This window comes from Dromiciops gliroides, chromosome 6 (assembly GCF_019393635.1).
Source record: "Dromiciops gliroides isolate mDroGli1 chromosome 6, mDroGli1.pri, whole genome shotgun sequence".
Lineage (NCBI taxonomy): Eukaryota > Metazoa > Chordata > Mammalia > Microbiotheria > Microbiotheriidae > Dromiciops > Dromiciops gliroides.
Window position 1 is genome coordinate 190,942,172 of NC_057866.1, and position 15,740 is coordinate 190,957,911.

Genomic DNA, 15,740 nt, shown 5'->3' on the forward strand with positions numbered 1-15,740 from the left:
GGTAACCTTAAGTGCAAATAATTTCCTGCATTTTCATTATATCACATTTTAGTCTTAAATATAATTTCCATTGCTCAGGTATAGTATAACATTGTAGAATGACCTTCCTTAATAAATAAATTATCTCTTACCAGTCATTTATAAAGTTTTATATTTTATCTGGAAGTTCTGAAAAAATACAATGTTATTTTGTGGTGATATCTTAAATCTGAGCTTCCTCTTTTGTCATCCCATGGATTTTATAGATTGTTATGTAGTTCTGATACTGCTGAACAATGTTCTTATGAGATTCCATGAAATGATGATTTTTTAAAATGTCATCATGTCCCTCCCCTGTTCCCTGGGAGTCTAGGGACTATTACATATGGAGGTAACCTGTTTAGATTGAAGCTTTCCCTTTAGAAAACAAACAAAAACAACTTCTTAGTCCAGGTAGTACAAACTCTAACAAAAATGGAATTCTATAGGAGCATCTTCTTTTTTAATATTTTCTGGAATTCTGACAACTGGAATATTCAAAGGTGCATGGGGTCTGTTTAATGTAAACTGGTGGATTTATAAAAGGGAATGTCAGTTATTCAGAATCAATTCTCAACCTTCTAGACAGGCCTGGTTGCCTTGCACTATCACATATATTACTCTTCAGTGCTAAGAACCAGACACTATGTCAAGAACAAAGATGCCACTGAGATGGTCAGCCATATATCCTCAAAATCTTTTGCTCACAAAATCAGATTATGTATTATAAATAAGCCCCTTAGATCAACTTAATGTGAAACTCTAGCTTTGGACTTTGGAACTCAGGTTAGGGCTTGTAGAAATTATACCTCTCAACTCCATTACAGTTGTTACAGTTACTTCATAGTAACATGGGCTCAAAAATTTTAGTGTGAGAACAGACCTTAGAAGCTATATAATCCATTTTTATGGCAATGAGGGTTAAGTTACTTGCCCAAGGTCACACAGCAAGTAAGTAGCAAGTGTCTGAGGCTGGATTTGAACTCAGGTCCTCCTGAATCCAGATCCAGTACTTTATACATTCTGCCACCTAGCTGCAGGTTGTTCCATTACATATTCTGGAGTTCTAATTGTACTTATTACACTACTTGTTTTCTTTCTTCTAGAGATATAATCTTATATTATTTTATCCATTACATTTTTTTCATTGTTTCAGTAGCCATTTTTGCTTAATAATCTCTTTACTTTGCAGATTTTAGACTGCTTTGAGGGAAATTTGATGTAAATATAAGCTCTTATTTAGCCATCTTGGGTAAAATCCAATGGCATCATGTTTAGCCTTTTAAATTTCAGAAGAATAATTATCTTTTCATCTTTTTTCAGAAAAAAATGTCATGACCCCAAATTTATTTGCAGTGAAAGACATTGTTTAATTAACTGTGCAAGTCAAGGAGAAAAATTAAATATTGCTTTTTATGAGTAATTCTTCATGGTAGCATTTATTTGATGTCTGGGGGAATATTTGTATATTTTCAAAGATAATTTCCATCTATAAACTAGATATCCCATAGACATCATAAAGTAAACATGTTAAAAAGTAAACTCATAATCCATCTTTTTTAATGTCTCTATTACTGTCAAAGGTACCACCATCCACCCAGTCACCCAAGATCACAATTTAGGTGTAATCCTCAACTCTTCACTTTGTCATCCCTTATATTTAATCTGTTGCCAAGACCTATGGAATTGATCATTATAACATATCTCCCTTAAACTTCCTTCTCCCCTTTGCTACTGCCACTACCATCATGCAAGCCCTCATTTTCTCAAATGTAAAGTATTTAATATCCTGTTTTTGACCTATCTGTCACAAGTCTCTCCCCATTGCACTTCATCCTCCATTCAGTTCACAATTTTCCTCTCCTCCCTAACTTCTACCCTCACACTAGAACACTTCAACATAAATACCATCTTTGCCTTAAACTGCATAACTCAGCCTACTCATTTCCCATCTTTCTTTCATCTATCTCAGGCACACACATATAAATACTCATACCCTTTATCTTAACATAACCAACAAATGGAGTGCAATCATACTCAAGAATTATGAAATCCACTTATCTGACTATAACCTTTTTTTTTTACCTGTCCCTCTGTCTTCCATTGAAAAAAAAATCTACTCTCTATCTACACCATGACCTTGATCCCCTCAATTGTCTCCCTGGATATCTACTTTATACTAGTCTATCTCCTTTTCCCCATCTTGTCTCCTTCATAAAAGTAATCCTACTCTACATTTTCATACTTTCTTGAATCCTTAATCTGTGATTATCATATCACAGATTATATCCTGTTTAGCTTCACCCTTGGATCACTCTCACCATTTTCCACATTCATTGCTACACACATGCTGCTGAATTAAGATAGAGAAAAACACAAAACTTCTGATTGTGTCCACTAAAAATTTATATCACACAAATTCTATCAACTCACTGTCCTACTTTATTCCACAGTGACTCTTCCAAAACTTTTAATCCCTCCTCAAATTTCCTATGATTTTCCCATTCTCCACCCTCTCATATGCTATCTTCCTCATATTTTATAGGAAAAAAATGAGGTCCTTCATGATGAGTCTCTTCCTTATCACAGATAACTTTTTTCATGTTCTGTCACTCAGAAACCTTCTGCCACATTGTCTTCCTTCACCTTGTCTCTCATGATAAAGTGGCCTTATTCCTTACCATGGTTAACCCCTTCACTTGTTCAAGCAATTCCTATATCCTCCAAGTGATTGCTCCCTATGTTTTCCCCACATTTACTTATTTTAATATTTCCCTCTTTACTGACTCATTTCCTTTTGCCTACAAACATTTCTTCTATCCTGAAAAAAATCCCTCACTTGAACCTTTCATTCCAGGTACCAGCCTATATCTCTTTTGCCCATTGTAGATAAACTTCTTAAAAGACCATCTAAAATAGATGCCTATACTTTCTTTCTCCCTACCCTCATCTTAACCCTTTAAAATCTACCTTCCAACCTTATTATTCCATTGCAACTACTCTCTCCAAAGATATTAATGATCTGTTTGCAGAATACAATGCCTTTTTCTCTATCTTCATTCTACTTGACTTTTATGAAGCCTTTGACATTGTTGATCACACTCTCCTCCTTGGCATTTCCTTCTCTCTGAAGATTTAGAACACTATACTCTCCTGGTTTTATTCTTTCTCTGTTTCCTTTGTTGGGTTATCCTCCAGATCCTTCCCTTTAACCACAGAAGTTCCTCAGGGTTCCTTACTGGTCTCTCTTCTCTTTTGATTTTACATTAATTCACTAGGGGATCTCATCATATCCCATGGATTTAATTACCATGGTAATGCTAATGATTCTCAACTCTACCTATGTTGCTCCAATGTCTCTGTTGATCTCCATTCTAACAGCTCCAGCTGTCTTTCACTCAGTTCAAACTTCATGTCCAGTAGACATCTTAAACTGAATATTTCCAAAATGTAATTCATTATGTTTCTCCTTTAAACACTTTGCCCACCTCTGCTTCCTACATTCCCCATTATTTTAGAGAACAAACATCCACCCTATTTCTTGAGGGCAGGGACTGCTTCCTTAAAAAAAAAAAAAACAATTCTTACCATAGGTATTAGAATAGAGTAGTTGTTTAACAAAAGTTTTTTAATTGGTTGATTGGTACCATTGCCCTCAGACTTGACTCACCCAGCTTTTTCAGTTTTCCATCAGTTCTATTTGATTTAAGAGACAACTGAAATTATCTTTTATCTGTAGAAGGACAACTTTCTAAGAAGTCAAGGCTATGGTTATTATATGGAAGGAACATGTTCTCACTCAGTCTGATATGTTTGGATTAACATATCTGCTATCATGATCATGCTAGCCATGAAGGAGGTGGATATGAAGAACAAGAATTTCCAGAAAATGCAGTAGACAAAGCAATGTCAAAAGGGGAGGCCCACTGCTTGAATTGAGTTTAGAGTGGCCCAAATAGCAGCCTGATTAGTTTTGATTATGATAAAAATCGAGACTCAGGACAGCTCTAGCCTCTTATCAGAATGACTGATGTTCTTTATTTTGAAGCATCCCTTGCTTCTACAGTTTCTACTGTGCTTGCAGCTGGAAATGGAATTAACATTTTCCTACTGAGACTTAGTTAGATATTTCCACATAACCATCTGCCTTTCTTTTTAAGTCAACCACCTGCAATCTCCATGATTAACAAACAAAGTTTTATTTTTACTTAACGTATTAGAGTTAAGATTTCATAAGACATCTAGGGAAAGCCAAATGGATGATGTTCAATTGAAAAGCTGAATAAACTAAACAATAGGAAAAATACAATGAATAATATAAATATTATTTTATAAAATCTCTTTGATGTTATATTTTCCTTCTACTTCAGACTTGGTATTATGGCAGATGTTTCACAATACTTTTAGAATTTGACAAGATGAAGGTGGCCTTGTCTAAACATTTATCTGATCATATGGCACTGAAGAATTCTTCCTCATGAATTTTGGATATAGGATTTGCAGTTTTAATATTCTACCCTTACCTGGTGGATAATTAACTCAACAGTGGTTGCCTCTTTATCATTTGAGCTTTCAGGTGGATTAAAATATAGATTTCCTTCACTACCTTATACAACATCTATAGGATTTTCCTGCTGCAAGTTTCATATATTTTGCTTTGTTATTTTTCATACTTATTCTAGACTTTTTCTATACTTACTATTCCCACATTTAAGGGTCTTTTCTATTATTATTCTAGGACTAATGGACTGAATATAACAAAATCAAATTCAAGTGTTTGAAAATGCATTTTATAGATGCCTTTTTGTCTTTACACCACAGCCACTTCTGAGAGGAAACCCCCTTCCCTGCATACTGGACCTACCCTTATAAGAACAACCACCACAACATTGCTAAATAATCCAATATTTCATTGTCCACATCTGACAAATATATCATTGTCAGTCAGTCTATTTTAAGTCAATTTATTAAGTATCTATTATGTGCCAGTCACTGTGCTAAGGACCAGAGATACAACGAAAAGAAAAAAAAAATCCCTGCTTTCAAGGAGTTTAGAGTCTAATGGAGAAGACATCATACAATCATCTATGTATAAACAAGCTATATACAGGATTAATAGGAAATAATGATCACAGTAAACAGAGCATAAGGATTAAGAGGGGTTAGGAAAGACTTCCTTATGAAAATTAGCTGAGAATTGAAGAAAAAGGTAGGGATAAAAGAACATTCCAAATATGGGGGACAGCCATGGAGTTAGGAAATAAGTTGTCTTGTATGAGGAAAAGCAAAGAGATTAGTGTTAGTGAGTCAAAAAGAGTACAGAATTCTGTAAATTATAAGAAGAAAAAACTACATGAAGTAGGGGAAAGGTTATTTAAGTCTTTGAATGACAAGCAGAGAATTTCATATTTGTTTCTGAAGGTGACATTTAGTCAATGATATTTTTTGAGTGTGGGGGTGATGAAGGTAGTGGTTAAATGGTCAAACCTGTGCTTTAGGAAGATCACTTTGACAGCTGAAATGTGTATGGCATAGAGAGGGGAGAAACTAGCGGGATACTATAATAATATAGGTGTGAAGTGATAAATACTTTAAACAGGTGGTGGCAGTATTAGGGGAAAGAAGAACATCTATGCAGACATCTTATGAAAGTAAATACCACAAGCCTTGGCAACAGTTTGAATATACTGGGTAAGAAAGACTAAAAAAGTCCATGATGACACCTAGGTTGTAAACCTAGTCTATTGGGAGGATGATGATACTATATGAACATTAATAGGGAAATTAAGACTCAAGAATAATGTGGGGAGAAAAGATAATAAGTTAACTTTTTGAGAAGGGGAGTTTAAGTGGTCTACAGATATCCAGTAGGCAGTTGGAGAGGCAAGATTAGAAATCAAAAGATTGATAGGGACCAGATAAGTAGATTATCTGCATAAAGGTAAGAACTGAATTCATGGTAGCTGCTGTGATCACCAAAATATGATGTAATATATTATAGAGGGAGAAGAGAAGACCCATGAGAGATACTTACAGGACATTCATGGTTCAAAGATGTGTCCTGGGTGAATATTCAAGAAAGAAGGCTAATGTGTTTTCAGGATAAGAATCAGAACCAGAAAACAGTACCATACCTTCTCCCCAAACAAACAAAAACAACCAAACCCTAGGAAGAAGAAAGTATTGAGAAGAAGGTGATCAACAGTGTCAAAGGCTTCAGAGAGAGAAAGATGAGGATTGAGAAAAACATATTAGATTTTAGCAATTAATAGGTCATAGTAACTTTGGGGAGGACAGTTTCCATTGAATGATAAGGCCAGAAGTCAGACAGTAGACAGTTAACAAAAGTGAGAAAATAAGAATATAATGTATCTATTATAGTTGGGCTTCTTAAAGAATATTGCCAAAAAAGAGAGAGAAGAGAGGTAAGGAAAAATGGCTATCAGGGGTAAATGAATTGAAAATATATTTAGGATAAGGGAGATAATAGAATGTTTGTACATAGTAAAGAAACAGCCAATATACAGGTAAAGATTAAAAATAAGTAGGAGAATGGAGATCATAGAGTTCAATCTGCTGGAGAAGATGGGATTGAATGGGATCAGATTTTTACATGTGTAGGAGTTGGTAAAGAGGAGGGTCACTTCATTATATGAACAGGGTCGAAAGAAAAAATACTGGTAGAAAGCATCAAGGTTCCATGAAATGAGAAGGGCAGAAGAGGGATGTCTAGGTTGTTGTTGCTCAGCTGTTTCTGACTTCATGAACACATTTGGTGTTTTCTTGGCAAAGATAATGGAGTGGTTTGCCATTTCCTTCTCTACCTCATTTTATACAAGAGGAAACTGAGGAAAACAGAGTTAAGTGACTTGTTCAAGGGAGGCACACAGGTAGTAAGTGTCTGAGGCCAGATGTGAACTCAGTTCTTCCTGACTCCAGGCCTAATACTCTATCTACTGTGCTATCTTGCTGCCCCATAAATGACCTCTTTTTTTCCCCAAGTAAAATATGAGGTAAGGTTTTCATCTGAGAAAATGTAGGCCATGGGAGTCATGAGATGTTTGAGGAGGGATGAAAAGGTTTGAAAGAGACCCCGCCACTAATGTCATAGTAAGTGAATTAGGGAGATATAAATGTATTGCATTCCAACAGTGAGGGCCTAGTTGAAATTATGGAATATAAATTTTTAGTGAATCTAATCAATATAGTTGTATGATTTTTCTCCACTTTCATTCAGCAATAGATGTGTAGGAATAAAGGTAATGGAAAGTGGGAGGGATCCAAAACTGAAGCTTGATAGGACAAGATTTAAGGACAAGATATAAGGGGGCAAAGGATTCAAAAGAAGAGTATAAGTTACAGTTGAATGGGTCAATCAATAAACTAGAAGAGCACTAGAAACAACATGGTAGAAGCAACAAGCAAGGAAAGGAATAGTCAATGCTATATTCTGACTTGAAGTAAATTTACCTCTTCAATGCTACCAGGGTTCAGGATGCTAGATCAATTTCCTGTTTAATTCTTAATTGTCAGATTCTCAGTTGATGTGAACATGGAAGTATAAATATAAGTTCAAGCAAGAATTTTCAGAATATCTGGGAATAACTAATAGCATCCATAGCCACATCTAATGAGGTTATAATCCAGAATGATTGAAATGAAATATGATTAAAGGTGTATTTATTAACGGTTGGTCCTGTTGATCTCAAGACTTTCTGTTTACCAATTAGAAGAAATTATTTGAGTTCAATACTCTTTTATTCAAATAAAAATGACTAAATGTGTGCTCTGCTTATTAATAATAAAACAGTAATTCAGTTTGGGCTAACAGAGTGTGTTTTATTTTGTGAGTGTGAAAAATAATCTTTGCATTACTAAATAATTTGGTAAGTTTTGATGTTTAATGCAAAAGAGTAAACATGTCTGTCATTGTCTTGGATAACATGTAAAGTTCATCCCCAGAATGGAGGGTCCTGGTCAACACTCTGCTTGCAGTTCAAATAGCTTGGGGTACAACAATAATAGGGGGTATTTAATTGATGCTTTAAGATTTGTATGATATTCTACAAATACTATATTGTTTTGTACTCACGAAACTGAGAGGTGGATGCTGTTATTATCCTATTTTACATAGAAAGAAACTGAGTCTCAGAGAGGATAAGTGACTTGCCCATAGTCAAACACCTACTAAGTGTCTGGAGAAGGATTTGCCTCCTATTTCCTGGAAAATACAGCTCCAAATCAGTTATGCCTAAAGTATTCTACCAAACTTTATAAAATGTTTATCATTCAAATGATGATCGGCAATTGAATAGAGAACACTTAGTTGGTTTATATACCTTTGGTTATAGGTTACAGCTTGATAACAAGTTTTCTATATGATATTTCAAAATAAGAACAATTTAAAAACTAAAATCTATGCTGTTTTTGAATGCGATATATGCATACATTTTACATATATATGTATATTTTTCTTTAAACAGATTGACCATCATCTGAGAGAAGAGACTTTTTTTTCTCTTTTTATCTCGTCTCCTGACTTTCACCCAGTAGAGAATTGTTTCATTTACTATTGATGCTTTCTTTATAAAAATACAAGAAAATATTAGAAATGAAATAAAATAATTAAACATGTGTTAAATTAGATATTAAGGAGAGGAAAAGAAAGTATTATCTCAATTCATTTGATTTTTAAATATGCTTTGTCATCATTTTAGTCCAGACTTGGTTTCATTGGTGTGGGCTAAACTACTTATGTAGGATATCTCCATTGAATGCAGATGTCCAACTGTTTAGAAATTTATAGAATGAGATAGTTGCCTAGATACTGAGAGGTGAAGTTAATTGTCTATATTCCTGGGGCTTATACACACTACAGGCAATACTTGAACATTGGCCAACCTTACCATAAGGCAGGCTTTTTAGCCTTAAATATAACATATTCTTGAAAATATATTTTATGCCCTATAACATTTTAGGGATTTTGGAGACTATAACTTTATGAGTTATAAAAAATAGTCTTCTATTGCAACAGATAATTAATCTGAAAAACACACCTAGTTCCTTACACAATGGTATATTCCAACCTTGGAAGCAAATAGAAAACACTTAAATAAGGAAGGTTATGAACTGAGGAGTTCTAACTGTAAGATAAGATCTTTATCCATGATGCCAATTTGCTGTGAAGATCTGTATTTCCATAATTCTAGGACATGGCACTAAGACCAGGGAGGGTCAGAGTTAGAATTATCAGTAGGTGAAGATTTTTGTTTTGTATTTGCCAAAATAATTAAATGGTCAACTCCATGATTGGTTGGGTGATCTGAGTTGATAGAGAGTTGGTCGAGTAGAGATCTCTCTTACTTTTCTCTTTATATTCCCATTGCTTAGAATAGGGCTTTGTACATTTACTGTTTTTGTTCAGTTGTATCAGTCATACCCTACAGTTCATGGCCTCATTTTCGATTATCTTGACAAAGATACTGAAGCAGTTTGCATTTTATTCTATAGTTCATTTTATAGATGAGTTAACTGAGGGAAAGAGTTAATTGACATCCCTAGGGCTACCCAGCTAGTAAGTGTCTGAGGTCCCATTTGAACTCATGTCTTCTAACTTAGGCCCGTGCTCTTTCTATTGTCCCACCTACTTGCCTCACTATTTGCACATAGTAAGTGCTTAATCAATGTTTCATTAATTCATTTATTCGAAAACAAAATCATGAACCCCAGACACATTGAAAGTCAACTTTAGAATTTTAGATGCCAAATAACACGTCCTAGGTAAGAACATTTACCATGAGAACCAATCCAAGCCAATGTTTCAAAATTAAACTTTGAATTTCACACAATAAAAGACTAATGAGAGCAGTTAGGGAATCGGATAGTTACTTTGTAAATTAAGTAGACCAAAAAATGCTGGAGGAAAAATTCACCATTGTCATTCTATCTCCACTTATGAACTTAATTATCCTTTTGGAGAAGGAACTATATAATGGGTCAAGACCTAATATTTGACCATAGGCATAATCAGGCATAAATGGATATTTGCCATGGTCATAAAAGGACAATGGCAACAATTTTGTTCTTCAGCAACATATAAATACCAGAGATTAGCACCTAGTTAGGAAAAATAATTAGAATTGGAAACTATTAGGTAGTGAGCAAGGAGGATTGCCTTCTTTCTATTTGATCTTTCTTATGGTAGGCTTTCTAGAATTGCCTTGAGACTCAGTGTTCCATGTTCAGACTCTGTCCTAAGTCCTCTCTCAATGCCTTTTTTATATGCTGTCTTCCTTCATTAGAAGTTAAATTCCCTGAGAACAGAGACAATATTGCTTGTTTGTATTTTCATCCCCAGTACCTACCACAGTGTCTGGCACCTTGTAAGTACATGACAAATGATCTCTCTGTCTCTCTGTCTCTCTCTGTCTCTCTCTCTGTTTCTGTCTCTGTCTCTGTCTCTGTCTCTCTCTCTGTCTCTCTGTCTCTCTGTCTCTCCCTCCCTCCCTCTTCCCCTCTCTCTCATTTATCTCTGAATATAAACCTTTCCTGCTCTTCCCCAAGTAGTCATTTCTTATAAAAATTATTAAAAAATAAAAAATAGGTGTTGTGCAAAATTAAGCACTATATATCATTGTTTCCAACAGTATTTAGGCAACATTTTACATTCATAGCACAATACTTTTACAAAAAATGGAAGAGAAACAGGCATTTTTCTGCTCTTTTCTAAGTCCAAACTTGATCATAATTATGCAATGTATGTTTTCTTATTTTGTGGTTGTTATTCCTTCCATATATTTTGTTGTAGTCATTGAATGTATATATACATATATATGTGTGTGTGTGTAGTTATATGTATGTGTACATCATTATCTATATCTATAATCTATAATGATATTGACATCGATGTCTATGTCCATATCCATATGCATATTCATATTCATATCCACATCTATATCTATCATCATCTATCTACCTTATTCTACTTCCTTTTGTATTAATTCATTTGATCCCTCTCATACTCCTCTGTATTCTTCATATTTTTATGGTGATAATATTCCATTAAATTCATGCTCCAAAATGTGATTCCTTCATTTATGAATACCTATTTTGTTTTCAGTCCTTTACTATGTCAAAAAGTTTTTCTATGGACATTTTCTTATATATGACAGCTTTCTGTAACAAAGTTTTGAAAATACTGAAATGTAGAGTTACAGATAAATATAAGTTTTAATCCTCTCTGGTTAAACTCATATAGTATCTAAAACTGCAAAGGACCTTAGAGTTGTGTATTCCACCCCCTCAATTTTAAAGGAGAAAAAAATGAGTCCCAGAGACATGAAGTTATTTTTAGAAGTTCACTGCCTAGTAAGTTGTATGGTTCAAAGCCAAGTCTCCTAATTCTAGTTTGGGCACATTTTCCATTGCACCATACTTCCTCTTTAGTTGGCAAATACCATATGAACAGGCCTGGGGAGGCAGGCCCTGCTTTGGGTGGGGCAGGGGAATATGGAGGCCCAGGCAGCAGCTCTGCCTTCAGATGACTCTGCCCTTGCACACAAGGAGGTAGACCTGGGGAGGACAATATCGCTCCTGTGTTCCTGTCAGCTGGGATCCCACAGGAAGCAGTGACCTTCAAGGATGTGCTGGTGGACTTCATCCAGGAAGAATGGGTGTACCTGGACCCTTCTCAGAAGGAGTTTTACAGGAATGTAATGCTGGAGAACTATACTAACTTGGTCTCCCTGGGACTTGTACTTTCCAAACCATATGTCATCTACCAGTTGGAAAGAAGGGAAGCACTATGGATTCCAGAGGGAGACATGCCAAGCATTAGCCATCCAGATTGGAAAACCCAGCAAAAATTGAAGGAGCTCACTCCAAAGCAAAGCATTTCCCTGGAACAGCTACCCCAGGAGATGCTTCGGAGGGATTGTGTCCTCTTTTCCTCATTGGGAGAATCCAGGAAATGTGGTGCCGTGCAACAAAGTCATCTGACCAACAAAGAAAAGAATTCCTGGCAAGTTACCATCACACAAAAGAAACATCCCAATAAGGCTAGAATTCACAAACAAACTCGTTATGACAGAACCCTCAATCTAGAGCCAATCTTTCTCCCACAACAGGTAGTAGGAAAGAATCTGAATTCATGTGACACATGTGCAAAGTACTTTAAACTACATAGAGATAGAAAAAAATGTAGTAGATGCTCAAAGAAAACAGCTAAATATGAATATGAGACATGCTGTAAGGATAATTCAGCTGTTAGTGACAGTCTTAGAATAGGGACTGCCGAGAACATTTACCACTGTAATGGATATGAGAAGACCTCCTCAAGAAAACAATGTAGTCTGCCTGAAACAATTCATACTGGAGAGAAACCTTATAAAAGTAATGATTGTGTGAGTACCTTTTGCCTCACAACTGATATTCCCAAATATCAGGACATTCAAAATAATGAAAAACCTTATCAATGTAATGCATGTGGGAAGACATTTTGACTAAAAGTCCAATTAAATCAACATCGGACAATTCATATTAGTGAGAAACTTTATAAATGTATTGAGTGTGGGAAAGCCTTCTGCAGGCACTCAAACCTTACTGAACATCGTCGAATTCATAGTGGTGAGAAACCTTATAAATGTAATGAATGTGGGAAGGCCTTCTGTCATTGCACATACCTTACTAAACATCAGAAAATTCATTCTGTCCAGAAACCTTATGAATGTAATGAATGTGGGAGGGCCTTCTGCATGAGCACAGCTCTAAGTGTCCATCAAAGAATCCATACTGGTGAGAAACTTTATGAATGTAACATATGTGGGAAAGCCTCTAGAGTTAAAGTGCAGCTTAATCAACATCAGTCAATTCATACTGGTGAGAAACCATTGGAATGTAATGAATGTGGAAAGGCCTTTAGACTAAAAGGATGGCTTACTGAACACCAGAAAATCCATAGTGGTGAGAAACCTTATCAATGTAGTGAATGTGGTAAGGCCTTCTGCAAGCGCTCAAACCTTACTGAACATCAGAGAATTCATACTGGAGACAAGCCTTATGAATGTATTGAATGTCAGAAGGCATTTATCCAGAAACTAAAGCTTTTTCAACATCAGAGAATTCATACTGATGAGAAACCTTATGAATGTATCGAATGTGGGAGGGTCTTCTGTCTGAGCACAACTCTTACTGAGCACTGGAGAATTCATACTGGTGAGAAACCTTATGAATGTATTGAATGTGGGAAAGCTTCCCAACTAAAAGCACAGCTCAATCAACATCTCAGAATTCATACTGGAGAAAAACCTTACAAATGTAATCAATGTCGGAAGGCTTTCTGTAAGCAATCAAACCTTACTGACCTTACTGACCATCAGAAGATTCATACTGGAGAGAAATCTCACGAATGTGTGGAATGTCGGAAGGCCTTTAGCCAGAAAATAAAACTTACTCAACTTCAGACAATTCATACTGGAGAGAAACCTTATGAATGTAATGAATGTGGGAAATCTTTCCATATAAGCACAGGACTTACTGAACACCAGAGAATTCATAGTGATGAGAAACATTATGAATGTAATGAATGTGGAAAGACTTTTCGCTTAAAAGCACAGCTTAATCAACATTGGAGAATTCATACTGGAGAGAAACCTTATGAATGTGATGAATGTGGAAAGGCCTTTGTACATAGGTCATGACTTACTCAACATCAGAAAATTCATACTGGAGAAAAACCTTATGAATGCGATGAATGTGGGAAGGCATTCAGATGGGTCACAGGACTTATTCAGCATCAGAGAATTCATGCTGTAGAGAAACCTTATGAATGTAAGGAATGTGGGAAGGCCTCATACTGGAATACAGCTTTAACTAAACATCAGAGAATGCATTTTACAAAGAAATTATATGGATATAATGATTGAGAAAAAGCTTTACTCTAGAACAAGATCCTCCTGCAGGTCAGCACTCTATCCATAGGTGTCCCTCAGGCTTCTGTAATGAGCCCTCTTTTCTCTATATACTACTTCACTTGGTGATCTCATCAGTTCCCATGGATTTAATTACCATCTTTATGCTTATCACACTCAAATCTAACTTTTCTGTTCAAGTCTCTCTGCTGAACTCCAACCTTGCATTTCCAATTGCCTTTCAGACATATTAAACTACTAGTAGACATCTTAAACTCAATATTTCCAAAACAGGACTGTTTATCCCTCTCCTTTAACATTCCTGCCTCCTACCCTATCTATTAATGAAAACAGTAAAATCATCCTCCCAGTCCTTCAGGTTCTCAAACTAGGCGTCATCTCAGATTCCCCACTATCTGTCACCCCCAATTTCCAAGTGATTGCCAAGGCCTGTTAATATTACCTTTGCAACATCTTGCAAGTCCATCCCTTTCTCTCTTCTGACATTGCCTACACCCTGGTGCAGGCCCTCATCACTTCACACTTTGATTACAGTATCATACTGGTAGGTCAGCCAGCTTCAAACCCCTGCCTACTGTACTTCATTCTCTCATGAACGTGGTTCTCCTAAAACACAGATCCAAAGACGTCACTCTTATATTCCTTGAACTCTAATGACTTACTACCTCCAGAAAAAAATACAAAATCTGTATGGCATTTAAAGGCCTTCATAACCTGCACCATTCTACCTTTCCAGTCTTCTTATACCTTGCTCTCTTTGAGCCTCCTGTCTGTTCCACAAACAATTATTTTTCTCCCAAAATCCAAAATTCCAAACCTATTCCATATGAAAGGGGGGGGAGAGTCTGGCATATTTGTTCTCCTAGCTCAAGGCATCGAGGTATATGAGAGGTCTGTGTAGTCCTAAAGAGGGTATCCAGGGATGTGCTGTGATCTGGGTTAGAGTTAATGTAACTAAACAAGTCATTTAAGCCTTAACTTCTTAAAGTGTGGGTCTTGAGCTCCTATGGGGTCCCATAACTGAAAATGGGGGTCACAAAAATTTGGCAACAGTAAAAGTTTATGTATACCTATTTATATTCCTCTATACGTGGGGTTGCATAAAAATTTTTTTGGCGAAAGGGGGTTGTTAGTGAAAACACTTTAAGAAGCCCTGATTTAAGCTATCCTAGCCTCAGTTTACTCATTTGTGGCACCGTGGATAGAAATCTGTGTTTGGAGTCAGGAAGACTCTTTTTCCCGGGCTCTGGTCCAGATTTAAACACTTGCTAAATGGTGACCCTGGGCAAGTCACTTCACTCTGTTGACCTCAGTTTCCTGATCTGTAAAATGAGCTGGAGAAGGGAATGGCAAACTGCTCCACTCTCTTTGCCAAATAAACTCTAAATGTGTTCATGACGAGTTGGACATGACTGAAATGACTAAAACAGTAACAAAAACCTCACAGGGTTGCTATGGGGGTAAAATGAGAGAATATTGGTAAGACATTTGTAAACGTTTAAGTGTTATCCAAATGCTAGTTGTTGACAATCAGGGTTTCTCATCCCCCACATCCAATATGTTGCCAAGGCCTCTTAATTTCACCTTAGCAGCAGTTCTGGAATATGCTCTCTTCTCCCCTCTTCACCCCATGCCTGAACTATTGCAGTAGGCTGATTGTGGTGGGTTGTCCTGCCTGAAGTCACTCCTTCCTATCACCTAGATCTTCCTAACACATGGGGCTGCTCACATCACCGCAGGACATAAAATCTTTCATAACCTGACCCTTCTTACACCTTTCTTCCCCTGACCCCC

General features: G+C 36.2%; 1 protein-coding gene across 1 annotated transcript in view; it reads left to right on the plus strand.

Moving 5' to 3' along the window:
* Positions 1-12,518, plus strand: part of LOC122732187 (zinc finger protein 184-like) — a 33,169-nt gene extending 20,651 nt beyond the window's left edge. Inside the window, exon 2 of the mRNA XM_043972317.1 lies at positions 11,640-12,518. Coding sequence (XP_043828252.1) covers positions 11,640-12,518 — 879 coding nt within the window. The remainder of the gene's footprint in view (positions 1-11,639) is intronic.
* The last annotated feature ends 3,222 nt before the right edge of the window (positions 12,519-15,740 follow it).